The 27926-nt window shown below is 42.5% G+C and overlaps 2 protein-coding genes across 7 annotated transcripts; both read right to left on the bottom strand.

The window, feature by feature from the left end:
- Positions 1-116: 116 nt before the first annotated feature.
- On the bottom strand, positions 117-25000 carry ADHFE1 (alcohol dehydrogenase iron containing 1). 6 transcript variants are annotated; one of them, XM_088175724.1, is made up of 15 exons: positions 24580-24998; positions 23930-24011; positions 22036-22073; positions 19747-19790; positions 19519-19572; positions 18213-18367; positions 17846-18042; positions 17363-17440; positions 16096-16201; positions 14668-14820; positions 13411-13509; positions 12407-12485; positions 12169-12265; positions 8890-9047; positions 117-5293 (listed from the first exon to the last, which is right to left on the bottom strand). In XM_088175724.1, the coding sequence occupies exons 5-15, from the start codon at positions 19570-19572 to the stop codon at positions 5210-5212; spliced, it is 1260 nt and encodes a 419-aa protein (XP_088031850.1). In that variant the 5' UTR covers positions 19747-19790; positions 22036-22073; positions 23930-24011; positions 24580-24998; the 3' UTR covers positions 117-5209. The 6 variants fall into 6 exon arrangements, with proteins under 6 accessions (XP_088031850.1, XP_088031836.1, XP_088031851.1 ...); XM_088175710.1 differs by lacking the exon at positions 23930-24011 and having other exon boundaries at positions 24580-25000; XM_088175725.1 differs by lacking the exon at positions 23930-24011 and having other exon boundaries at positions 24774-24998.
- On the bottom strand, positions 24114-26193 carry RRS1 (regulator of ribosome synthesis 1). The gene has a single exon (XM_014872995.2). The coding sequence runs from the start codon at positions 26117-26119 to the stop codon at positions 25031-25033; it is 1089 nt and encodes a 362-aa protein (XP_014728481.1). The 5' UTR covers positions 26120-26193; the 3' UTR covers positions 24114-25030.
- Positions 26194-27926: the final 1733 nt, after the last annotated feature.

Below are 27926 nucleotides of genomic sequence, written 5' to 3'. Positions count from 1 at the left end.
GAAATGACTTTCTTTGTCTGTCTGAATCCCTGAAGCATTCAGACTCTGATCAGGGGGGATGTTCTAATCTAAACCACCATTAATCTTCCTTAAGGTGAAAAGGTCAGAAGAATAAGTTATTCAATGTTAACTGTTGTTTTTTAATTTTTTATGCCAGCAAAAAAAGTTTTTTATTCCCAATGCTGTCTCAAAACATAACAGCAACACTTAAACATGCAAACTTTCAGTCATTTTTTGAAAGTGATGCCAGCTTTTAGATAAATGACAAAGACCATACACTGTGTCAGACCCCCACAGCTGTGTCCATAGCCATAACAACAATGCCACACAATATTGTCCTTAAATCCCATAAAGGCAAGAAACAATGCCAGAGAATGAAGCGATAACGTATTGGAGCTGCTGACAATCAGTCTTTAACATGTGTTATCCATTTCACTGCAGGTGTAAATCAGCATTTCAATGTCAACTTGCTAATTTAAGGCTGTATGGTCAAACACCCAGAAAAAGCACAAATGCACTGTTAAAGTAGGTCAAAGTCACTGCAAGTCAGGGAACACAGAGGAAAAGTTTCCCATCAATAAACCATTTTGGGTTGTGAGATATATATTTCATGATAAAGTACTACTAGATTAAATTAAGCATTTAATGGGATCTCAGACTACAGTGTCAGCACAACCAATACTCCTTTGCTGCTCAGTTGACTTTGGTGGTATCTGTGCTGCCAGTGTTTGTGGCCAAGGAACCAAGCTGTGTGGCTCTACAGGGTGACACAAATTAACACGTGAATTATTTCCAAGGGATACAAATCACATTTCCTCTGCCTTCACTTAACTATGCCACCACATGGATGTAAATTGATTTTCCCCTTTAATTCCCATGTTCAGAGAAATAAGGAAAATATCTGCTACCATTGGCTGTACTTAGAGTTCTCTTAAAATGGGTACATGTAATTTTTCAATAGAAACCAAAGACTGAAAGTCCTCTCCTATTACTTGGAATGCAGTTAACTTAAGAACCCGATTAACACTCCATTGAGCTGTGTCAAACGGTTCTTCCTCTTATTTTTGGGCTGGAGAATATTTTATACCAACACACTCATGGCAGCTGTTTCAGTACTATGGGGAAAAAAAAGACACTGAATGGCATTTTCGTGGGTTAATGGAAGACTAGAACTAGCAAAGTATAATCTTATAAATGCATCTTAGGGAACTGTAGCCTTCCCAATGATAACCCAGGTGTGGGGCTTTTGTTTTTGGTCTCACTTTCCTTGAGAAATTCAGAGCAAACAGTAGAAGCTTCTGCTTATCCTCATGGACCACTACACCTAAAAATTATGCACTAAACATTTTATAATCAACTGACCCTGTGTGATTTCTCATACATACACTGCAGGTAAACAGAAAAGTTGAAAACTATGCACGTGCAAAGAGAGCTGAGACCTCTGCAAATCTGGTCACTGACAGTCTCGCCACATCACTGCTCAGAGGAATCTCTTCTTCCACAGGCGGCCAGGTGGTATGTCAAAGATGAAATCAGATCTTGGGGCAGGATTAGCAGAGATGGCTAGGTGTGGAAGACCCTCTTCTCACTGCTCAGGGCTGACACTGCAGCAGACAAGCAGCTTGTGCAATGCTGTGTGAGCTACGGCTGCTGGAGACATCAGGAAAAGGGTGGCATCATTTTCTGCATTCTTGCTGGTGCTCGGATTTAAATTAAGTTTGTTTTTATTTAGGAAGCACATAGGGACAGTCTGAGGAAAAACAGAGACCCTACCTTTAAGCCTTGTATCAGGCTGCCCTTGTCCCCTCTGCACAGACACGTTTAATGCAGTGAGGGATTTATTTGGTTGGAGCTGTTGAATCCAAGGCACACTGCACGTGTCCTGGAGCACAGTGATGCTTAAGTAGATTTACTCAGGGGTTATGGAGAGGGCCTAGACAGAGCTTGGCTGTGTCCCTTGACCATTGCTCTTTCTCATCCATTTTTTCAGGTCTCAGGGAGATGGAAAGCCAACCACAAGACGACAGCCACAGCACAAGACAGTTCAACAGGAATGGGCATACACTCTAACCTATGTGTAGTTTCTTCCAAGTTTATTCACACAGGATGCTGGTGCTTGTCAGGTACATATTTTTTGTTTCGTTCTCTTCTTAACCACTGAGAAAATCAGCACTGGTATGGAAAGAAGCAAGGGAAATGAGGGGATGGACAAACTACTGTACCAGCTGCTCTCAAATCTATAAATCCCAAGCAGCAACCCTGCAGGCTCTACTTTGTGAAGTGAGTGAGTTTTTAATTTTGTACTCCAGATAAAACTACACCTGCTGGCAAACTATTTTCACCAGTACTACATATGCACTTGTTCATACTTGCTCCCCAAAGCTAATCTAATCAATGTAAATGGACTGAGTGAGTGATCACACAGGCCAGGTTTTGGGTTGTGTTTACCGGCACAGAGCTCAGAGAATACAGAGTTAAATGCTGCTCTCAAACAAGCTTTTTTTTTTTTAATTTGCATTTCAGCATAATCTAAAATAACAGATCCATCACAGAGGGTTTGAGTAACATAGCAGTAACAGGAGCCACAAGAAAAAGCCTCTCAGATTTCACACACATGCCCAACCACTACTGGGCACTCACAATGACAGCATTACCCCAGCTCCCCACAGAACTACAAGTACAGAGTAATTTAGTGAGATAATACATGAAAAACCCTACATAGCTCTTCAGTTGTGAATAAAACTACCACTGCCCAGGAGCCAAGATGTGACACCCTGTCATATCATCACTATTTGAAAGACAGCATTCTGAGGCAACTTGAGCTCCCTTGGTTTTTCTTCAGAAAAATCTCTACTAGTAACTAATAATTGGTGGTGGAGATTGATGTCCATGGGAGAGATTTCACAACCAGTTTAAGCCAGTTGAAGACCGTGATGCAGCCAAAGGGGTGTGGAAAACAGAAATGTTTCTTCTTACAGCACCATCTCTGCTTGTGTTAGGTTAGGTATTACATAAACTCCTTTGTCTCATCTGTAGAACATTGGTATCAAAGGGGATATGAGGTTTATTTTATAAACCATCAGGAGCTGCAGGTTACCTGGTATAGGAAGTTAAGTGTGAGGTTCTGTCAGTTGAAAATGCAACCTGCCAATAACTGCCATACTGGCATAAAAGGCAGATTAAAAGTGTGCTGGAAGAAGTTATCCTACCTCCCTAAGCATCAAAGTGCTCTGCTGCAGTGATGAAATCACATGCTGCTCAGCTCTCCAGAGAGTATATTCCCCCCAAAGGCAGCATGACTGCCATGAATTAGGCTCCTGGAGAAAAAGAGTGTTTCTTCATGAAACTGTACTGCTACCACAGACCAGAGAAAGACAGGAATGGAAAGACAAAACAGGCCAAAAGTTTATATAGAACCATAGAATGTTTTGGGCTGGAAAGGATCTCAAAGATCTAGTTCTAACTTCCCTGCCATGGGCAGGAACAGTTTTCACTAGACTGGGCTCAGAGTCTCATCCAGCCTGACTTTGAACAATAGCGTGGGACAAGAGGTTTTGACAAAAAGCTGCTTTTTTTTTTTCCCAAACATGTCAGCTTTGCACCAAATAATGAAGTGAATCCCTTGCTATTACAACATCAGCCTTCACGACAGAGGTACTTGTGGGCAATTTCGACAGATGGGAAGGTTCAGAAGGACATGGAAATCACATGTGTATCACACAGTGGCAGTGCAGTTCCATGGCCACCAAACCCATTCTGATGCTAAAACCAACCAGTCTTCAACCAGTATCCATCCTTTTAACAGCACTGAAATGGATCCAGAGCAAATATCCAGTACACACCTGTCCTCAGATTCTAGGACAGCACTAGTTTGATCAGACAAATACACAAATGTAAAGGTGTAAGCACAGAGCATTCTACTTCAACAGGGTGAGTGAAAAGTGCTCCCCAGCAGAAAGAAATATGCACACCACAAGTCATGGGGTTCTTCTCTCATTTGTCTTGTGCTGTGGTAGCAGCAGGAATGAGATACTGAAAGAGTCCAACATGAAGCAGAATCTGATTTAAATGAACTGTACACACAACCACGTGAACTTTTTAAATAAAGGAAAATAATATTAAAATTTTAGTTTTCTTTCTCCCTTCCCCACTTCCTTTTCTCAGTTGACAGTCAACCAGCTGGTTAACTGCTCGGAAGGTGAATGCTCATTCCCACATTTAACCAGTGCTCCCCGTGGGGAACTGTGCAACCAAATGCTTCACCACCACTTTTAAATATTGAACCACAGCACACAGCCACTTCCTCAAGCTGGTGGCTGCACTCTGAGGGACAGCACCTGCAGGAGCTCAGCAGAAGCAATTGATTCACAGCAAAGCAAGATACAGTTGAGAGCTTCCTTCCACAGAACACAGCAGGAAAAGGGAGATGTTGCCTCCAGAGAGACAGAATGACCATGATGGATGCTGCCATGCTGTTATATGGTTCCTGTTGCATATGTGACCATGCTTTACTCTGGTTTTGCTCCTCTGATGAACACCTCATATAGAGCATAAAAGGAAAGATAAGTATATGACAATTATAGAGATTATAAGAGGAAAGATAAATATATGACAATATACGTCAGAATTTTAACCCAAACCAAATTTTCAAGCAGCCTTTTCCAAACAGCTAAGAAGTGTGTAGATTTTTCTTAACCAAACAATGAAAAAGCACCCCAGTTCAATAGCCTTCTTAACACAGCCATATGGTAAAAAGATGATAAAGCAGAATAGAATACAGTAAGCTGACATTTTTTGCAGGGAACTTCCCCTCTAATTAAAAATTACTTTCATTATTTCTTAACTAGCATGACTTTTAGAACAAAATTATGGATAATTTAAATAGAAGCATAATTTGCAAAATGGTTCGAAATATCCCTTAGAAAAATTTTCTACCTTTGACCACCTCTAAAGCACAAAAATGCCTTCAGTAATGCACGAAATCTTCTCCAACTTTTATGCAAGTCAATACCACTGACTACCGAGCAATAAAGAAACCACAGTCAAGTCCTCACTTCAAAGCACTTAAAGATGAATTATGTGACCTTTTGGCAGTGTACAATGGAACAGAAGTCAAAGGTACCCAAATTCTTCCATGCTCTAAACATCGTATCTATGAGAATAGACCTGTGTTAAAATAGACCACAGTTTCCAGAACAACATGTTTGAGCTAATAAAGTTTCATGGAAGCCTCAAAGAGAGCAGACAAGTCTTCCTCTGTCTGGGGACGTGGTGATAGTTTAGTCACTCTCTCCTGCAAGATGAAAGAAAAACTGGATTATAAATGGACACCAATAAAATTAATCAAACAGTAGGTGAACTATGTATCTCTGTACTAACATACTTCACAGAGAATAACAAGGTTTTGCAAAATAAGTAAGCAAGTAATTGAAGTTGAAGCATCATCAACTGTACAGTACTTTCAAGAATATATAAGCTAAAATTCCCAGTAATTAAATACACAGAAGCAAGATCAGAATGCTGTTCAGTTTCAGAGACAAGCACAGCAAACACAGGCCTTCTGCATCTCAGATGTCAGTACACTGGAGGACATGATCCTGAGAATACAGTCCATTTTAAAACTGATTTGTGAGCACTGAACTAGGAATTAGAGTTTTAGGGACCAAGAATTTCAAAATACTACATCTCTCAAGGCACAGGAGCTGCTGTAAATGAGGAGAATAAACAGCACTTGTAAGTCACACTCTGAAAAAGAGACACAGCTAGGGACAGTATGAAACTGCTTAATAAGCACTCCCACACCTAAGAATCAGAATTCAAAGGAGTTGTGGTTGGTCTTCATTTGGACACTGATTCAACAGAATATTTTCAGGTGCTAAAGCCCCACTTAAATGAAACTTAAGCATGTGCTTTAGTGCTCTGCTTGACAAAATAACCACAAAGGCAGGGGCTACAATTTACAGAAGCCCTGTGCTACTGTGGATGAGGAGCTGCATTAGTGTAGGTACTCAGTTACTACAGAAACATTCAGCTGAAAGGACCTAACATCAGTGTACTCGTACTGATTATGATTAGAACTTTCATGCTTTCAACAACCAACGATTTTAACATTTATTGAAATGCTGGGAAGAGTTAAAGATATGTGCAAAGACAGAGTTCAGGCCTACACTAGGAACACATTATCTTTAGATAAGGTGTGTTTTGGCAAAAGAGTTTCTTCTGCTGCAATCTGTTTCAACGTCTCCCTTGTGGAAGATGCTGCCCTCCAGCTTTAAAGTGAGACATATAAGACAGTGGACATAATTTGCTGAGGTTCCTGCCTCAGGCACAGGGTGGCATGCAGGGGAAGGGGCTCCCCCAGTGCCCTGCCTGGGCAGGAGGCTCAGCTGAGCCCCTGGGAGCAAAGCAGAGGACACCCCACTGCCCAGGGTGATGCTCCAGCACAAGGCTGCAGCTGCTGCGCTTCACCCCAGCCCACGGGATGTGCCTTGTGGGCAGGCTGGATGTGGTTACCCAGCAAGTGAGGCTGCCCCACTGCAGAATCAACGTGAAACAGTGGTCTAGCATGGTGAGAAAGCTGTGAGGTATTCACAGTTCATAATCGTGGTTAGCATGGCTTGTAGGGAGTCTGAAAAGTGCAGCTCTGCGTGCATAATTTTACCTACAGAAGAAGCTTTACTGGTGCATAAGTAGCAATCAAATGGTACCTCTTTCCCCATCCCTGACACCAGTGCTGCTAACACAGAGGTCCAGCCAAAAAGAAGACTAAGATTCCTCTATGCAGTTTTGAAACCAAATGAAAAATTCAAATAGCACTAGGGCAATAGTGTGTTGTTTTTTTCAAACTCATAATATGCAAAATATAACAACGCAGTGCTCAAGTATTCATAAATTCATCATATTAGGACCATCTGGGCCAAAGCCAGTTTTACAGCTCTGTGCACCAAGATGTCCAGAGCTATCTGTAAAATCACACTGGGTGACAGGAGACAGCCAGCCTGACAGCCTGACAGACTGGAGCACTTCCCAGCTCTATCGACAGAAGGCTGCAAACGGGTGCTCCTCCCGTATGCCTCGACACAGAGGCACCACCACTACCTCTGCACCAGCTTGCTGGTATTTGCTGGTGCCCAGACAGCAAGGCCCTGGCTCCCTCAGTCTGACTCAGTGCATTCTGGTCTTGTGCCAAACCAAGCAGCTCTGGACTCATCACTGGCTCAGCCCCATTGTAGCTGCCTCCAGGACGTCTGCAGGGGGTGGGGGCACAGAACACAGCCCTTCCACAATCTTTTCTTTTCAGTGTCCCCATCTCGTCTCAAACACCACCACCCAGCCACTTTGAACGCTGAGACAGCATCTTTGCTAGAATAACTGACGTCTGTAAGTAAGATCAATTTCAACAGACTCACTTAGGAGGGGAAATAAAATTCTGTTTTAACTTCAAGCATAGATGTCTGTCCCAACAGAGCTCCCACCCCAAATCTCAACAATCAGATTACGTTTTTCTCTGCAGCCTGCACTTCAGGGTATGAAATATACTTGGCAAACTTTTTAGTGTTATCACCACTGCACCAAATTGCTTTCCTGATGTGAATGGGCCATTGCTGTATTACGAAGCAAACTTACTGCAAGATGAAAAGTAAAAAAATTTACACCAAAACATAAACTGTATTGATTAACCTGTGATTGCTAAGAGATTGTTAAGGAACACTGATACATTTGCATCATGTTACAACTCATACAAAAAAATAAGGGCTGAGCAACTATTAAATCGTCTCATTTTACACAATACAATTAATCACCAATGCCATAAGAAGACAGAAAAACCCTTCAACATCTTTTGGTGAAGAACCCTCCCTCAGCTATGCAAAACCTGCATTCGGTCATTGTTTTAAAGAAACATGTTTATCAAAACTAACCCTCCAGATGCCCCATAACAATGTATGTGCATAACCTACTTAATGGGTGCTCAGAGACCTTAGTTTTCTTCCTGGCTTTGCCACAGCTCTGTTGTGTGTGATCCTAAGTAGTTGCTTTGTGTCACTTTCTCAGGTATAACATAGGAATATTAATATTTACTGTTAATGTAACTGTTCTAAGGTGCTCTGAGATTGATGAGTAAGAAGAACCATACAGGATGTGCTGTAAAAAGTGAATAACCTTTTGGCCTAAAAAATTTTCACTTTCTCTGTAGTATATATTTCCCTTGCAACTTGGTGGAAACAAGTACTAGGTCCATAACACATGAATCAAACTGTCTTTTTACAAGGAAGACTCTGGATTTTGCTTTAAGAGTGGTGTCTTGCTTTTTGCAGTGTCTTTGTAGGCACTGAAACAATAAAAGGGCATTACAAGTTTAATCTATACCATCCCAGGGGACCTTATTTCAAATTCTGATGGGGGTCAATGGAACAAAAAAGCCATCTGCAAAGAAAAATGCAACTTCTCAATATGGAAAGTTTAATGCAAAGTGAGTTTGGTCATTCTTACCATATAGCACTTGGTATTAAGGCTTTATCTATAGACCACCTGCACATATAATTAAAAGAGTTATGAAAAAGCAATATCTACTACAAATATCACAGGCCTATGAAAAACATCCTCTTTTTAAAAACTTAACATTGAAAAAAACCCAAACTAAACACTTAGCCCTTCTTTTCTGAATCCATGAAATATGAAAACTGCAGTATGCACTCCATCCCACTGTCCCACTGAAAAGAAAACCTAAGCTGTGGAGTGAAACAAAATACAGTTGACTATCCATAATTTTCTCAATTTAAATAGTTTTCATGTAGGAATAGAAATAAAACTTGCTGGAAAAGAAGCACTTCTGTTTTTGCCAAAATCTGATCTATTTCACAAGAAAAACTGTTTTGGTCTCTGTCTTACCTGAGGCAGAGTGCCTTTGACTAATGCAGGGATGTCTGCTTTGGAATAACCAATTGCAGCTAAGCCATCATCAACATTCAGATCAAATAGGAATTTCCGGAGTGTGTCTGCCAAAATAAGCCCCGCATCTTTGATTCTGGCAGTGCGGATGTCAGCTCCTAAAATAAGACATAATGCCTTGACTGTAGGGTGGAGAGAGCAGAGGAAGCCTGTCCTGGATTTAATTTAATCATAATATCAGCTGAATACATATCCATACATAACAGCCACTGCCCTAAAAGCAACATGAAGTAAAATGAGGAATCAGTCCTCATTTTACAGTTGGAATAGTTCGTGAAAGGTGAAATAAAACAAGATCAGAAGCAGGTTAACTGCTGCCAAAAAGACTAACTGCCACATGAGGTTAACTTCCTTTCCCTCTGTGCTTACAGGGAGAAGCACTTTTCAGTCTGACTAACTGCTGGGAGGAAAGAAGCATGAACGTCAGTGGTATTTATTTGTATGGACAGTGTGCCAAATGCTAACTTCATTTTAAAGCCTTGAGTTTGCTGACATCTAGAGGACTGTTCCATTCAATTACACATTCACAGAGAGGACTACAGCATGCAGGCTAAAAAAGGCAGGAGACAGCAGGGCAGTGTTCAGCGGGTTGAGTAAATTCTAAATTTATTGCTGTTTGAATATGTTCTGACTCGTGTAAGGTCCTGCAGAACTGAAGAGGAGGAACGGCTCTCTTTGAAACATCTACTGAGCAGTAATGAAAACAGTAACATAAAATGAAAGATTACAAATATTTCTTACGGAATGACTTGAGTTCCCTTCTTCAGTGAAATGTTCAGGACTTTCTTAAAAGTAATAATAAAAGTATGTCCAGACAGGAGACCCAAGTTCCTCCATATGATTTCTTTCAAAGGAACCCGAGCTAAATTGGTTCTCTGTGTAACCTCAATGATGTTACACCAGAACTATGTTAGGTCCCAGTGCCATTCTGAGAGATGAGCAATACATAGCTACAGGAAAAATATCTTCTGTGGTCCTCATGCAGCTCGGTGTAACATTCAAAGGGAGTTAAGTGAACAGGAGACCAACAAACTCACTTGAAGAGCTCAGATATTCAGGTAGTAAGACTGGCAGTAATGTAGCAAATAATGTCTGAGAAAAACTGATAAATAAGATATGACAGTCTTGTATGAAATCTTGTGCTATTGGGGCTATGCCATGAAGTCTGAGTTTATCCTGGCTTTTGCTGCAGAGGGAACATAAACCTACTATCTTCAGATAATAAAGTAAAAGGGAAAGGGAGGAGGATAAAATATGGCAGTAAATGTGATTGGCAGTTTTAAAATATTGCTATAGTTCTAGTACTTTCTTTTTGCTCCACCTAAAAGATACAGCAGTCTTTGATTGCACTTTGAAAATCTCTGGCCACATGCACACGTATTTCAACTGTTTAAGAATCCACTCAGGGAGGTACTAAGCTTTTTCTGGCTGTACCCAAATTCACAGCTGTACATACACACAACATCACTATTTAGTAATCTGCTTCATGTCATAAAATACCTTCTTAGTCATTGCATTTGGCAACATGACAGATTTGAATCAGCTACTGTAGTCAGTTAGAGTCTGGAGTGGATTAGAAGTAAACAACTCACATGGGAATTAATAAATTCAATCCCACGTGACATGTCTTCAGCAGAATCCCTTTCCAGCAAGGCACACAATGACATAGTTAAAATATCTACTGAGAAAATTAACATAACTTTTAGAGACAGAATTTATGGCAACAGGTAATACCACAAAACCTAAAGGAACTGCTTTTCAGTCACTTTTTTTAAAATCAAGAGCCAGAGCTGAAATTCTCTGATATGCTGTGCTGATTAGTTATCCAGACACATTTTCTTAATCTAAGTTTAGTTGTGTGTTATTGCTATAGGAACGCAGATATTTATTAGCTTAGTATGTGATTCCAGCTAGGTTTGTGTTTTGGTTTTGACCATAGACAGGACAGCATACTTCAGAGGAAGCCTGAACAACCTCACAGACTGTTCATGAAGTAAACAGAACTTTCACCTAATGTAGTTTTTCCCACCATGTTGTTTTAAACCCTCTATAAAATACTGTGATATTTCCATTGTCTATATAAAAGTCCCATTCTTTCCTGAGACGTCCCAATGTTTTCAGATTACTTACACGAGCAAGTCATACATGTGACTGGACTGCTGTGACTTGCACACAGAAGACTGACCATACAAGGCACTGGACACAAATTTTCCAAATACCAGGAGAGTTGACCTAACCACTTTTTCTCTACTCCCTGCACTGCTGTGCATGTGGCTGTGACTGCTCCTTAGCCAGCATGGGTAGCAGCAGCAGTGTAGCCATGACACAAAACCTTGTGCAGGCAAAACCCCTGACCTTAGACATAAATAAATTAGCTCAGAGCAGAGCCATGCTGTCACAGCTAGACTTGCTAACAGCTCTGAGATTACATCACTGCAAGCTGGTTTATTACACACAGAGGTATAATAAGGAGCTATCCTTCCTCTTAGGACACCCTTTGGTGAGGGGCTGCACACATAACAATGTACTATATGAGAAAATAATCTTTAAATGAGCTGTCAGCTTGCAACACTTGCTTTTATTCTGCTAAAAAGCAGAAAAGGCCATTTTGTTCATTAATCTCTCCTTGGCCATTACATATGTGTCCACAGAAGAGCTACTCCAGGAAAAGCTTTCCCTTGACATCAGCCACTGAGAAATTCCAACAGCTACAAACAAACTTAGGCCTACATTAGAAAGACCAAAACCCACAGCTGTGTGCCATGGAAAAAGAGTGGCAGTGATTCAGAATATCACTGTTCTAATTCACTGCCCCACAGGCAATTTGTTAGGCAAAATACTTCCTTTTAGCTAACAAATGGCCTGAGAACTGGTTCACTTTATGGTAACTTCTCTTCATAAAGCACCAAGAGTTGTGCCAATCACAGCTACTCCTGTTTGATTTCCAACAGACCTCCAGTTAATTTCAGCTGTCCATTTTTCTGGCCAAGAACCAGATTTCTATAGCTTGCTCCTCTAATAACATCATTCAATAGCAAAATTCAGCATTATTCTATCTTATTTTCATTACATCTAATTCCAGAATCTTGTTTTTTTAAACTTAAACCCTTCCCAACAAGCAATGATAAGTGCTTGCACACAATTTTTTCAATCTCAAAATGCCATTTTTTGGAAAGAATTTCATTTGTACATGAGAACTGTACCCACAGAGATTCCTACCTAGAATGTCTGCAGCTTCTAAATGCCGCTCAGGATGCATCTGTGCTGTGAAAGCAAACACTGCTGGGGATGTCAGCACCACAGAAAGGCCATGTGGCTGGGGAAAAAAAAAGAAAAAAAGAATAAAACACATCAACAGGACATGTACTTTTAACGTCAATGAACTTTAATTCTCATTAATGACAGATAACAGATATTTGAAATGTATAATAAAAACCCAAAAATAAACAAGTTTTACCACTAAAGAGTGATCCACATTATAATCCTTTGGTTTATAAGTTTTCACCAAACCAGAAATAGGGTAAGACATTCCATGGCTGGAACAGAGAGCAGAGAGAGAGTGGTTAGGGCAGCTCTCCCGGTATTTGGAAAATTTGTGTTCAGTCCCTTTTGTGGTCAGTTTTCAGTATGCAAGTCTCTTCAGTACAGACACTCAGAAGGTACTGACTGGTATGGTATGGATATTAGGTACAAGCAACCCTCATCCCTCTGCACCTCAGGGACTTAGCTGTAAAAAACAGTAACTCCTTACTTTGTGAGTGTGAAGTTATATTACTTCACTGACTGGACTGAAAGACGTTCAGTTCCTAAAGTAATGTAGGTATGCCAAAAAAAATCATAGTCTGCATACCTGTGTGCTCACACTGTCTGAGAAAAATAAACTTTAATTTTAAGATATAATTAACAGAGTAGACTTGCTCAAAGAAAAGAAATGAAAGGCAGATCTCTGAAGAGAATGACTGCTAATAATTTCTGCACACAATACACTTTTAGACTTTGCTTCTCTGAGATTTTCATCCAAATGAAACTATATTGCCTTGCAATATTAATTACAGCTCATTTCAGACTGCTGATTGCCTATCCCACAGACAAACTTACAGATAATTGCATCAGTTGAGGAAAAACTCAAGATTACATCATTGCCATCTCACTGTGGAACAGCTGGCATGAAATCTAGCATTTTAAATGTCATTGATTTTTTTACTCTTGTTTTTACTACCAAGGAAGGTAAAGAAGGCTGTGTTTTGTAATTTTCACATTATTGGTTTTGAGTATCAACCCAGAATACACAATCCTTACACACACAAGTGACAAGAGCCCATCAGTTCGTCACAACACACAGGTCCTTCAGCATCACAGGCCAGGCTGTGCTACATTCAGCAACAAGGGCAGCAACATCTTCAACAATCTGAAATAAACACTCTCTGTAAGCTGACCTCAGGTGCATTTCTCTGCACTCACCAGAGATGAACACCAGCATTGCCAAAGCCAATACCAGCAAAAGCACTTGCCAGGTGCATGTTGGCTCTTGCTTCACGGTCTTCAGGGTCTCTGATGGCTCTGTGCATCATGGAGGCAAACGGTACCAATGAATTCACAGATTGGTGATTCAGGAGGAAAAGGGGAAAGAAGGCTTCTTTATGGACAGATATACAAAAAATCTAAAAGATAAGCTGAGATAAAAATGGTGGAAATGGAATCAAGTCATGCTTTGGTAAAAGAACAATCCTGCATCTGGATCACTTAAGAAGATCATACTGGTTCAGTGAAGGGAAAGCTTCCTTTCACTTTTCCAAAAAACAAGTGAATAGAGTGAATTTAACCACATTCAGTTCAGTGGTGAATTAAAAAATTCTACTTGGAATCTTTGGTAATTCCATGTATGGCTCCAAGATCACTCCTGCTTCCTCACCATCTCATTAGGTGGTGCTCTAGACCCCACCACCTGTGTGGGAAGAAGACAAGATTCCCTGCCTTCCTGTGCCTCAGGATCCTTGTGTAGTTTGACAGTAAGGAGAAAATGTCTCATGAATAGATTCCAAAGGAACAAAACCCAACTACAACCCAATAACTAGGTACTGTGAAAAGTTTTTTACAAAAAAACCCCACATTGATCTTTAATAGAAGTCCACATGGTATGCAAAGGCTGTGAAGAGGTTAAAACTTTATTGACACAAATCAAAACCAGCTCCCAGCTAAGTCAATACCTATTCTAAACTGAAGGTCTCCTAAGAATGAGCAGGTTTGCAAAAAATGCATAATTTTGCACATTCGTAAGTGCATGTAACTATCTTCTTGATGGATGTGCAAGTATCTTAATTTACACTGAAGGCCACAAAATAACATCAGCAGTATTTTATTCAGTTTGTTACATATTCCCGTTATACTGTCATAGAAAAGAGATTCTTGGAAAAATGTGTAAATACTGCTCCCATATTAAATGGGCTTGAAATACCTTTAACTGAGCACCTCTAAAATGGATTCACATAGGCATTAAAAAGCTACCTCCTCAAGACAAACTACTAATCCCAATTTTACTTTGAATTTCATTTGAAAAATATTTCACTTCATTTAAGAAAAATCCAGGGTAGAACACAAACGCTTAACCTTGAGGTTTGCCTCATTCTAGCCTGAAATTTACATTCTTGCAAGCATCCCTTTTAGGGCAGTGGGGACTGAACACAGTGAAGGGGAGGTGGCTGTTGAATGTGTTGTTACCTTTTCAGATATTTAGCGACAACACGCAGAGCGTGCAGAGCCCAGACATCGCTGATGGGGTTGCTGCCCTGGTAGGCCGGGCGGTCGATGGGGTTGGAAGGGCAGGGGCTGCGCTTGTTGTAAGGGAGAGCAGTGTATGATTCCAGGGCATGGCTAACAGAAAGATTAAGAAATTAATTATTTAAGGGGGAGAGCTTCATTTTACTGTCCTGCTGTCCTTTGAATGCAGGTTCTTATTTATTTCTGGTGTCCGACAGTTGCTAAAACAAGAAATACAACTCACAGACAACTGGAAGAATGCTGGGCCAGTAGCTCCAGAGCACTTCCTCTCCAACAAACACACAGAAGGCAATCTAAACACAGTCTCTTTCTATCTGTTCACACTGTGCTAAAAGCCTGGTTGGATGCACCAGCACCTGTAGAGTTTATCACTGAAGAGGGCTGTACATGTGCAATGAGCGCATCTCCTTTCTGTAGGACAGGAACCATAAGAGGCTTTAACACTGGAAGCTTCATAAGGTACTGAAAAAATTATGGTTTTTAGAAGCACTTTTCTTTAAGAAGTACTGAAAAAATTATATTTTATGATATATGTATGATATTAAAGCTAAGTGGAACTGTCAATAGTCTAATCTCCCAGATACGCATGAATCTGACCACATAAAAAAGGAGCACTGCCTACATGGCTCCATTAAGATGAACAAAAGTACAGACAAACCATTTTCATTGATGAACAAATGCCTTTTTTCCATTACAGACATTGTAAGCCAGGGTTCTTCACCACGCTTGAGAAGTCAGTTTCATTACATATCTATTACTTTAATATACATAGCACCCAGAAGCAAAGTAAGCTCTGGCTCTCCAAATAGAAATGTCAGTGCATTTTGTGCAGGTAAGCTCTTGATTTAAGATTAATAAAATTTTGTGCCCAGTGAAAAGCAAACTATGAGATTGGTTCCAAAGATGACCGTAGCTGGGTAAAGACCTGCTAGTATCTCACAAGCTTTTACAAATTTTTATTGACACATCATGGCTTTTGTTAGAAAATTCTTGTTCTCTTTTCAATGCTATGTCTGTGATTCATGATAAATGCTATTACAATTGTGATTAATTATCTATCTCCATGATCCCTTAAAAAGGAACATCCGGACTCTCTTCCCTGACAACAGCTATTCTGGAAGCAAACAGTTTTTCAGTGCACTGCAAAAACATTCAAATTTCTGCAAATGCAGAATTTGTTTCCATACATTCTGAGGGAGGCAGGGAAACTAAGGAAGACAAAGACTGACAGAGCTCACCTTAAGAATAGCAAACAGAGAAAAAAAGATCATCCTCTTGTGCTCTCAAAATACATTTTTTCTACAATCATCATAGTAAAAAATACAAAATCTAAATAAATTCAAGTAGCAGCCTATGCAGAAAACTCACCAAAGCACATCAAAGCCACTGTTGGCCACGATTCGTTCAGGCATAGACAGTGTATGTAAAGGATCAATGATGCCTAATGTTGGCTTAATGGCTCTTGAAGCAATACCTGCAATGTGTAAAGGGAGGAAAGTCAGTTAAGGATGACTTGCAACAAGACAGGACAAGGTAAGTTTAATGTTCAAAACATGACAATGAGGAGGGAAAAAATATTTGAAACTATGAACATGAAAGCAAAGAGAGAGAAGGGAGGGTAGAGAGTATTTATGGATGTAAGACTGATGATGAAGTCTCTCTAAAAGAGTTAAATTATTTGAGACTTTTGCCTGAAGTGGATTCTACCAGACAATGTTCTGTCTCTGTTTGCAACCCTCCCTGAGCAGCCTTGCAAAATGTCTGTGGCATCTGCCACAGTATTCTTAGATTTGTATCTTCTGTGTACAGTCAGAGGGCAAAACTGGTTTGCATCTACAATCAATTGCTATTGCCAATTGCTGCCTTCAGCATCTGAAATAACCATGTCTTTGTATTTCGGTTAAGGGTACAAAGATGTAGCTCTGAGAGAGACAGACAGACAGACTGACTGACTACGTATAGACTAGAATACTCTTGAGCAATTGTCAAACCTCCTAAGCACACCCATCTGGGTCTCAAGTTCTGCAGACTGTGTGGTATATAAAACCCACATGTTTAGAAGCAAAAGCTTAAAACAGTTATGGAGCTCAAGATGACATTTTAGCCTTAATCTTTATTTGCCAGGAATGAAAAGGCCAAAGGAAGACAGTGTCCCTCACTCACACAGCATCCCAGGCCTGAGGTTTCCAAAGTCAGGAAAAGGAACATTTGGTTGTAATTACACAACAAAGAAACAGAAATCTTAAAAGTAGAAAGAAAAATACAGAGGAAATAAGGAACAGTTGGTTGACCCTGAATATAAGTAGAAATTTCCTTTGCAATTAACATTTTCTGCCATTTAAGGACTTGAAAGATTTTAGTTTCCTGTTTTGCCTTCAAACTATAATCCATTGTATTACATAGGTATTTCATTATGTTAATATGCTATAAATTTGATTCAAGGAGGAAACCTTTAAACTTTTAAAATCTGCCTGTGGCAGTTGAAGCAAACAAAATGACACCTGAAATGACATGCATTATCCTTTCCTTTCAAGGCAGGGAAATAACAAAGACATTGGAAAAGCAATTGTCTTGAATAACACACAAAAAAACCCACAAAACAAACAGTCCCCAAAATAAAGCACCAAAACCTCACCGGTTTTAACTTTTAGTTCTTTGAAGTCAAAAATGGCAACACCAGTGGTTTCACTTCCAGTGCCAGATGTCGTAGGAACTTAAAAGGAAGAATGGGGATAGCAACAAATAATAAGAAATATATAATATTGCAAAATAAATAATAAAACCACAATAGTAACACCACCCAAAATACAGGACCCAGGAACTCTTGGAGGTATGCCTGATCCAAAGCCAACAGATCAAAGGGAAACTACTACTTTGATCTCTTTTCTCAGTAAAGGAATCTAACTGAGCTAAACAAGACAAAGTAATGATAAAACATCTGACTTTACCTCCACTGAATTAAATAGCAAAATGACTGCTGAATACAACTAGAGGAGAAGTAAGCCCAAAGGAAGCTGAAACAGTCACAGAAAACTGATTTCAGTAGAAATATCAGCGAGTGTAGAATATTTCACCTTCCCCTTGCCCCAACTCTCCACACACTCTCTATATTATTTACCTGCAATAAGTGGCTTGAGGGGCACAGTGACAGGCTTCCCTTTCCCTATAGGAGCATTGACATAATCCAGGAATTCTGATGAAGGGCTGGCTGCATACAGGTTGGCAGCTTTACAGGTGTCCATTACAGACCCACCTCCAACAGCAACATAGGCATCAAACTCTCCCTTTTTAGCAAATTGAATGGCATCCTGGAAACTTAGAACACAAGAGAGATTTTCCAATTAGTCAGGACAAAACCAATACATAGGGAAACTAACTATTAAGACCAGCATGCAGGCCACAAGGAGGTGTTTAAAAAGCCATATGGAATCCTGTAAAGGCCTAGGCACTACTTGGAGGAGTGCACTATCAGAAGTAAATTGTACCTTTGGTCTGTTGGCTCCACACGGACATTATCATACATTTGAAAGTTTATACCATATTTTGCCAAGGAATTCAATACTGCATTTACAGGAGGGAGTTTGGAGAGGTTTTTATCTGTCATCACGCAAACTCTTCTAGCACCAAGATTCTGCAGATCCTACAATAACAAATCAAAAGCCAAAAAACTGGTATAAAATCATACATTTCACTATTAAAACATTAATCCAAATCAACGGAACCATTTGATAATAATAAAACACTGACTTAAAAATAGTTGGTTATTGCAAAATTTTTAAAACCGTATCAGCTGAAGAAAAAGCATTAACCACACACATGTAGACTACAGAAAGCAGAATAAAGTTTAAAGCTGCCAAATTTATATAGTTGAAGTCCTATGATAGAAGAAAACAAAAGTTGTTGAACTACATGGAACCACTTTAAACTATAGTAAAATATAAAAAAATTTAAAAATATTTTTCCTCAGTTCCTGTGAGAATAAAAAAGGCCTTTTCACAGGTTGTCTCCACTAACTGCCTAATAAAGCACAGCATTAAAATCTTGAAGATGTAATGCTGAATATTAATTTATTGATGAAAAATCAAAACGAGGTGGCAAAAGAAAAATAATGCTACATCCTAACCTTTGCTAAATTGTCACAATTGCTATACAATAGGTATAAATTATTCCAGTGCTGTTTAAAGACAGGTTCTGTTTAATTTAATTTACTGTCTGACTATAGTCTTACTTCATAAATTTTCAAATTAAAAAGAGATCTATTAATGCTAGAAATGCCAAAAAGGAGGAAAAATGATAAATTAAAAAAGCCAGTGATAAAAGCATACTGGAACAATATACTTAGGTGAACCATCTCACACTGCTGAAACAAAAATTCTACACTTACACAGGACAAGCTGAGAGCTGAATGAATATTTAGCTAATTTAATAGAAAGTCTCTGATTCATTTAAATGAGCACTAGAAAGATGAAAGTAACCTTGAAAAAATCCTGGTGAGTCACCAGGATACAAAACTTCCTGAATTAAATTCCCTGTCAGACAAAAAACATTGTTGTGTACTTCTAGAAAATTATCAATGACCCAATTATCCCCCGAGCTGCATTTCATATACTGCAGCAGCACTGATACACCATGCTTCTGTTCTTTAACCAACTGTTTGCTCCAGCCTTTCTACATTGATACATAGGACCACACCATGTATAAGCTGTCCTTTATTAAGTGGACTGATAGCACTGGCAGCCCTTTAGAAAATAACTTTTCACCTGTGATGGACTTACAACCATGGCAGCTTACCATGCCAATCTCTTTTGTAACTCCTTCTCCATATCGGATGTTTGAAATGGCCATCTATTTAAAAAAAACCAGAACATTTATTTTTCTCAACAAAAATTGCATCTGCCCCTACTCATTCAAAGTGAAATATAAATATTTAATAATGTAAATATTTGTGAAATGCCATATTTATCAAGAAGTATTGTTTATATTACTGGTAAATGAAATATATTTTATTATTAGATCTACCTCAAATGCATAGTCTGTATTCCCCAGGGTGGGCCGTTCAGGGACTGGAATGGAAATAAAACAGCAGAATTAGGGAACAATAAGTTATTTCAATCTATTTCTCAGAGTTGACAGATTCCCTTGCTTTTAGAATCACTAACATATTTCCACAGGTCATCTTAGCTTGTCTGGATAACAGTTGCCCATTTCATCCCTTGCTCTTTATGAGATTAAATGATGCAAGTACTTGATCTGACCCATATAATTCAATAAAACAAGTGAGTTTTTTCAAGTTCCTTCAAGAATTAAGTATTTCTTATAAAAACTGAATAAATTAGCAGGAAGATTGCATCAGAGTTTGTTTGCAGTCTACAAAGACCAGAACAGCACATAAAAAGTAGAACTGAGTATGTGTAGAGCACTCGGACTGCTACATACAAGCTGAGAGGTGCTAGAAATCTATAGGGGCTACATAATAACCTTCAGAACAACGTTTAAGACAAATTAATGAGACATCCTCTTTATGCACCTGGATAGAAAACACTTTATGTATGCATGGGAGCAATACTTACAGGTGTTTACACTTCTATTTACTTCTGCCTAGTCCTGAACTTGAAGGTGAAACTGAATTATTTGCTAGAAAATTACCATATGTACTGCTAATAATAAATAAGAATCAGTGTGTAACTATTAACTTTAATTAGAAGTTATTTATAAGGACAGTATTTCAGTCACATTTCTTTCTGCCATGTCATTTTTGTGTGAATTATCACAAAACTCAATTTCTGGCATATTCTGATTTTGCCACAGAGTGAAGTAAAATCAACTGAAATTGCCCATTCTTCTCCAAGAAAAGTTCAAGCAAAGCATTCTGCTCTTCCTGCTGAAGCCAGGCCTCATGTTTGCTATATTAATTGGAAATATGCAATTTGGATTCCGATCCAATGAGTGAAGCCATGGTAATGAGTCTTACAGACACGCTGGGGTGCACTGAAGCACTGACCCACAACAGTAACAGATAGATGTATTAAAACCCTTTATGTACTTTCTATTCAAGCACAGGCCAGCTGCTATCAGCTCTTTCATTGCCACCTCTTGCCAGGCTGTACATGTTTGACCTCTCCTGGAGCTGGAGTCTGCTGTACGTTCAGTCATTAATTTGACAGGCTAAGGACATGTCCAAACCATTTACTCTCTTGCTTTCTAATAGTATAATAGACACCCTGCTGTTACATTCTTGAAACAAACTTAACTTTCAGGGCAATTTTTACCGAGTTCAAAAATTGCACTATTTCCTTGAACACTGCCAAGAAACACAAAGAACTTTTTTTTTTTCCCTAGCTATAGTCACTGTTCAATCAATTCCACTATTTAGAGATTTACTGAACTGATATCATCTTGCTACACTATAGATTCTATTGCTGCCTAAAACTTTCAGAGGAGGTTCTTAACTCAGGCTTCAGTTTAGCAAGAGCTTAGTTTGAATTGATAATGACTGAGGTAGGTCATCAAGCAGAAAAGCAAAAGAATGAAATTCTATTTCTCAGCACTATTGTCTTTCTGTATGACGGTCTTGGGCAAAACAAGTATCTGAACATATAAATAGCTTTTCCATATGTAAAATGGCAACGTCAATTCTTTAAGACATGTTCTAAGCATGTGAAACTGTGCTACTTAGAGTAGTACTTAAGAGTTACACATTACTGAAATTGTGGCCCAAACCACTAATTTTCAGTGGATCTGAAGACTTATCAAATATCTAGAGGCTGACAGATGCAAAGAGAAACTCCTCCCAGGGTGACTTGGGCTACTCAGTGGAGCTTCCCTGCTCGCAGTCCACAATCCTGGCCTAAGTGAGATGCATTCTTGGGACGGACCCTATATAAAGCCTACAGATACTTTATTCCCCAGGTCAACACACACCTTTGTGAAAAGCTACTTTTTATCTATATCACTTCCTGTTTCTTTTCTGCTGTAACAGGGGTGTATCCAAAAGCAGATCTAAAGTTGAGATGGTTCAGGGGATGACAGCCAGAGCAAAGTTCAGATCAGCTGGCCCCAGGGTACGGGGAGGGAGGGGACAGGAGGAAGAGACAGTAACTGTGGTTTATGTGGGAGCAGTGCCTCTCTCCAACAATAACCACTACCATTGCACAGCTGCAAAATAACATGTTATGTTTACCTTCTCCTTTAGATTGCCCCTTCCCCCTGTTACCTGCATCCTCTGCCCCGGTTTTATGGATACATACAGCCCTCTGCAGGGCCATGGTCTCCTACAGAATTATTTTTGAGAAACAAACTAAGTCTTACCTTGGGAATAAGTATGGCCATGGCTCGGGCACCGACAACTAGTTAAAATGTTAAAAAAAACAAGAGGTATGATTAAAAAGGGAAAACTGAAGCAGAAAACCAAAGCTTTACGTCCTAAAAGTAAGCACCCATTCCAAGGGCCTGCAGCTGAGCCCGGCGGTGCGCAGCGGGGGCGAGCACGGTGAAGGGGGGGAGTTCGCAGGGGCGGAGCGGCCGCCGCTTTTCGCTTTCCAGCACGGAAAAAGCTGGAAATGTTCCCCCGGCCCGCCGCCGGCCCCGGGAGGGACCCCTGCACTCACGCTGCCCGCTCCAGCTGCCGCAGCAGGCGGGACACCCGCGCCCGCCCCGCCGCCATCGCCCGGATCTGGGCACGGCAGGGACGGGGCCGGGATGGGGCCCGGCACGGGGCCGGGGCCGGGGCCGGGGCCGGGGCCGGGGCAGCGCCTCCTCCCGGGACAGCGCCGCTGCCCGGCCCCGCACCCGGCACACGGGTCACCCAAACGGGCATCGCACCCCTGAGGCCACAAGTGTCCGCAGTCAGCACCCCCAGCCCACGGTTCTACATCGTCAAAACACAACTCACGCCTGTTTTAAGGCAAGCAAAATCTGGTTGCTAAATTATACAGCGCAGAATGCCAATGAAGACCGACTGAAATCTAATTAGGACTAGCCTGTGTTGCATATTTGTCACAGAAAAATACTGAAAGTAATAGAATTGCGAAGTGAAAATAATAAACAATCCCCATGAAATTAAGTGAAATAGTTTTCTGACTCTTCAGTTGTGCCCAGTGACAGGACAAGGAGGAATGGTCCTAGACTAAGACACAAGAAGCTTCACCTCAGCATGAGGAATTTCTTCACAATGAGGGTGACAGAGCACTGGAACAGCTGCCCACGGAGCTTGTGGAGTCTCCCTCTCTGGAGACATTCAAAACCCACCCGGACGTGTTCCTGTGTCACCTGCTCTAGGTGACCCTGCCTTAGCAGGGGGCTTGGATGAGATGATCTCCAGAGGTCCCTTCCAACCATAATAATTCTGTAACTCTATGAAACCACAGTTAATTACAGTGCAGGATGGATCAAAATTTTATAACCAAATTTTTAAGCTGTAAACTGCCAGCAGAGTAGAGTATACCAGTATTAAGCAAAGGAAACATTGGATTCTGACAAAAAAAGCATCATTTTTCTATTTTAACAGAATTATTTTGCCTTTGCATGCTCTTTATGTCTTACTAGATGATCTTTAAGGTCCCTTCCAACCCACACCATTCAACGATTCTGAGCAGATCAGATAAGCCTAAAACTCACGATTTTGCAGGTGCTGAGCTTGGGACAGCAGGTTAGTGGCCTGCTCAGGCCCCCACATGAAGCTGCAAAACCTTTATCCACTTGTGAGAGTCAGAAAGTGGCAACACCATAAGAGCACCTGCACCTCTGCTCAGGTGACCACTTTGCTACTGGAGATGAACATATTTTATGGGATATTGGTGGAGAAAATTGACCAGTAGCCTTGTGAGCAGCACAGAATTCTCATCAGCTGTGTATATGTACGGGAAAAGAGCCCTTCTCTCTGGCTGAGCATGTACAATAAATGCTATATGGAAATGCCTGGAAGATCAGAGGTCTGAAAGGTCTGTGAAAACCTTTTCCCTCTGTCCAAGTGTTTGTTGCTCCAGCTTTGCCTCGATACTTACACTGAAGGGTTCATAACAGAGGGTTGTGCCCACAAGACCATTCCTGCCACTGACAAGCCCAAAGCAGCCTGCAGTGCTGCAGACTGCTCAGCACACGGCCAAGAAGCATCAGAGAGGGGCAGAGAATACACCTTGTGCAAGGCCATAGGTTGGGCACTGGTCAGTCTATCAATGTCTTCCAACCTCCAAGGTGTACTTACCCCTTCTGCCCTCAGCAGCTCCCCTACATAAAAGTTTTGCTTTCTGATGCTTTTTACTGAGGTTGCCATCCCATCTGAAGTGCTACAGAAAAAGACAAGAGAACTGCTAAAGTCACCCAGCTTTTTCAAAAACCCACTTGCAATGAGGCATTACAATATCATTAACCACTCGAAAACCTCAAAGTTTGAAAACCTAATTTAATTGAGAATACTGAAACTTTACTAACTTTCTTATCAGGCAATAGCATCTTCCCTGTAGCTAAGCCACACACTGCGATAGCAAATTCTTTTTTTTCTATTCCAAGTGTACATGTGACACTACAAAATTCAAAAGAATAATGGGAAGAAGTCTGAGAGAATTTCTACTACCTGCTATCAAACTACTAAGTAGACACTGTGAGATTATGTCTATAAAACGATGGATTATTGTTACTACAGGGAGAAATTTGGGTTTTAACCTGTACAATACAAACGTTTTTCTGCTGAACTCAATGGCTGGTCAGCAGCTTTGACTTCCTTTTTTGATCAAAAAAAAATTCCCTAGAAAATCTGTACAATTTCTTAGGCCCTGCAGTAAATCTTAAGAGTAAGTTTCCATGTTTGTGACTGAACCTGAATACCACAGAGCTGAGCGGCAGAAGCTGACTTACAGAGCAAGAGCTCCACCGTCAGGCCACTTGCCCAAGGCAGAGAGCAGCAGCCACATCCTTCAACTGGATGCTGCTACTCCATCAAAACTCCAGGTCACGTCTGCGGTCCACTCCCAGCTACCCGAAAACGGGACAGCTTTGCTCAGCTTTTGTCCTGGCAGAAGTTCTGCAAGCCAACCGTGAAGCAACATTACCTGTGAAACAAAGTCACTGTGAAACACCCAGCTCGGGGGGAACAGGGGCTCCCTTCACAGGACACCGATTTCCCTTGGACGGAGAACACAGTCCTCCTTGTCTACCAGCTAAAAGCCAAACGCAGGATGTTTTAGAAAGGTCAGAACGCATTTATTGACAGATACGTGTGTGAATAGAGCACCGGGCAGGAGGCTGGCAGCGACAGTCCCATCCCACGCCTCGGTGGGCATCCCCAGCCCGTGCTGCACACTGTCCCTCACGCCTTCTTTCTCCTGCCCCCGCCGCTGCCACCTCCCGCAGGCTTCTGCTGCTGGGGCTGCCGCCGGGCTCCGCTCTTCTTGCCGCTGCGCCCGGGCCGCTGCTGCCGGCGGCCGCGCTTGCCCCGCTTTGACTGCTTCTTGCCCTTGTTGGCGGCGGCCGCCTCGGCTTCCTCCTGCCGCATCTGCTTGTTGACGGCGCGGGTGATGTCGAGCACCGGCTTCTTGCTGCCCATGTCCCGCAGCAGCTCCAGCTGCCGGCTGCGCTCGGCCGCCAGGTTGCCCAGTAGCGGCTCGAAGCGGCGCTTCTTGCCGCCGCTGCGGGAAGGCGGCTCCGCCGACTCCTTCGGCAGGCGCGGCTGGAAGCGGCCGAGCGAGGCGGTGGAAACTCGGGCCACGCGGGCCACCCGGCGCAGCTCGTCGCGGTCCTGGTGGCCGGTGGGGTGCAGCGGCGCGGCGGGCACGGCGCTCCCGGCGCGGTGGGCTCGGGCCAGGTTGCGCAGCCGGTTCAGCTCGTTGCGTGCCACCCGCTCCCGCTTCTCCCGCCGCAGCCGAGCGAACTGGTCCTCGTCGGGGTCAGCGCCCGCCGGCACCTCTGCCAGCCAGGCGCGGGACGGGTCTCCGCCCGCCCGCCGGTAGCCCCAGCGCCGCCGCCACTCCTTGGCCTGCTCGTCCCACACCAGCGAGGTTTTCTTCTTGCGGCGGATGCCCTTCAGCCGCGCGAACTGCTCCCAGCGCGTCGGCGGCCGCGGCTTCGGCGGCGGCTTCTCCCGCGGCAGGCGGAACGTGGGCTCGGGCAGCTGCGCCACCAGCGGGCCCCCGGCACCGCCGGCGCGCTCGGCCGGTAGCTCCCAGAGCCGAGACACGAGCAGCTGCGTGTTGTCGCGGGCCAGCGCCTGCAGCAGTGCCTCCCGCCGCGGGCCGGCCCCGCGCAGCGCCGCCGCCGGCGGGGGGTTGCGGTCCACCGCCAGCAAATTGCCCAGGTCGTACTCCAGCTCCAGCTCCTTTTCCACCGTGATGCTCCGCCGCTTCTCCGCCTCCTGCTCCTCGGCGGCCGCCAGCACCGCCTCCACCCGTACGGCCGCCATGGCGGCGACTCCACGTGCAAGCGGCGCCGCCGCTACCCTGGGAGTGCGGCAAAGCTCAGCCGGGTCAGCACGCCGGAAGCGCCGTGCCCGGAAGCGCCCTGCCCTCGGGGCGAGACGGGCGCAGTGCCCGCCGGGAGATGTAGTCCCGTCGCGCCGGCCCGCTAGAGGGAGCCGTGGATCCCACAGACCCGCCCGAGTCCGCGGCCGCCGCTGCGGTGTCACCGCGCCTCGGCCGGGGCAGCCTGGGTCTGCCGGGGGACCCGCCGCCGTGGCTTAGGGGCATGCTCTTCCAGTCACGGAATCACAGAATCACAGAATCAATTAGGCTGGTAAAACTCTCCGAGGACATCAAGTCCAAACTGTGACCAAACATCACCATGTCAATTAGACCAGGGCACTGAGTGCCACCTCCAGACTTTCATTGGAAACCTTAAGGGACAATGACTCCACCACCTCCCTGGGCAGCCCATTCCATTTTTTTCTGTAAAGAAATTCTTTCTAATACTCAACCTGAACCACCCCTTGTGGAGTTTAAGATTATATCCTCTTGTCCTGTCGCTGGTTGCCTGGCATAAGAGGCCAAACCATTCCTGGTTACAACCTCCTTTCACCTAGTTATGGAGAAGGATAAGATTACCCCTGAGCTTCTTCTTCTCCAGGCAAAACAACCCCGGTTCCCTTGGCCGCTCCTCATGGGACTTCTTCCCCTTCTGGACCCTTCACCTGTAATACTGATGGTCACCAATGATACTGGTGTGATCCCCAGTGAATCCCAGGCTGGGGTTGTGTGGGGTTCAGGGTGTCCCCAAATCTGTCTCCTGCTGTCACCATGAGTGGTGCTGAGGTGGAAAATATGTGGGAAGAGTCAGCAACATGAGGGGAGGCAAATGCCAAAAGCAGAGAGGTAGGACCGTCATAGAATCAACAGGGCCCTGTGGCTTCCCTTGCCTTTGCCTGCACTCAGGATGTGCCATGGCATGCAAAAACTGAGGCTGTGACACAGGAACATACTTTTCCTGTGCCTTTTTTTTTTTTTTTTTTTTTTGGTGTGTGTGGTTTTATTTATTTTGTTTTTTGGTTTTTTTTAAATGATTTTTTTAAAAGCATATGATTCTTTCTGATGCTCTTTGCTGTAGAACAGTCCCACTAAGTGCTCCTCGCAGGATCAAAATTCAAGTGCTGCATTGCAACTCCACCGAGACTGACACAGGTGTTGTGGGTAAATCTCCCTGCAGAGAAGGGAGGGGAGGAACAGCATTTGGGAAGCAGTGTCATTTGGCAGATGTCTCAACAGACATAATTATAAGTGAGGTGATTGGGGCGATGTGGTGTGCTCCTAAAGGTCAGCTGGGTCAGAGATACCTCCATGCTATTTTTAAACAAATGGGCTACAGAAGAATCCTTTTATAGCTCTACAGTGATTTGGCTTGTGTGACCATGATATTTTGAGCTGATCCCTGGTGCCCTAAAAACAAGCTTATGATAGCACTTAGCTGTAGTGGAGGGAAATTATGTGTGTTTTTATACAAGGTACAGTTCTCTTCTAAGTTATTATCCCATCTTTACTTTTACATTCCTTTTGGAGTGATGGAAATGATTGAGTGTAATGCCACAGCAGTATTGTTGAAATAAAAAAAATCCGTGTTTGAAGGTGAGGACAAATAGCTGATTCTCAAATTCTAATGGCTAGCATAACACAAATTACCCACAGGCTAATCAGGAAATTTTTTTTCCCCAAGTCAGGCGTTTTGAGTATGATTTGTGTACTAAGGAGCAACAGAATCCCTATGTATTTAAATCCAAGCTG

The sequence above is a fragment of the Sturnus vulgaris genome, chromosome 1 (genome assembly GCF_052056855.1).
Source record: "Sturnus vulgaris isolate bStuVul1 chromosome 1, bStuVul1.hap1, whole genome shotgun sequence".
NCBI classification, from domain to species: Eukaryota; Metazoa; Chordata; class Aves; order Passeriformes; family Sturnidae; genus Sturnus; species Sturnus vulgaris.
Note: the sequence above shows the minus strand (reverse complement) of the source record. Positions and strands in the feature narration are given on the sequence as shown.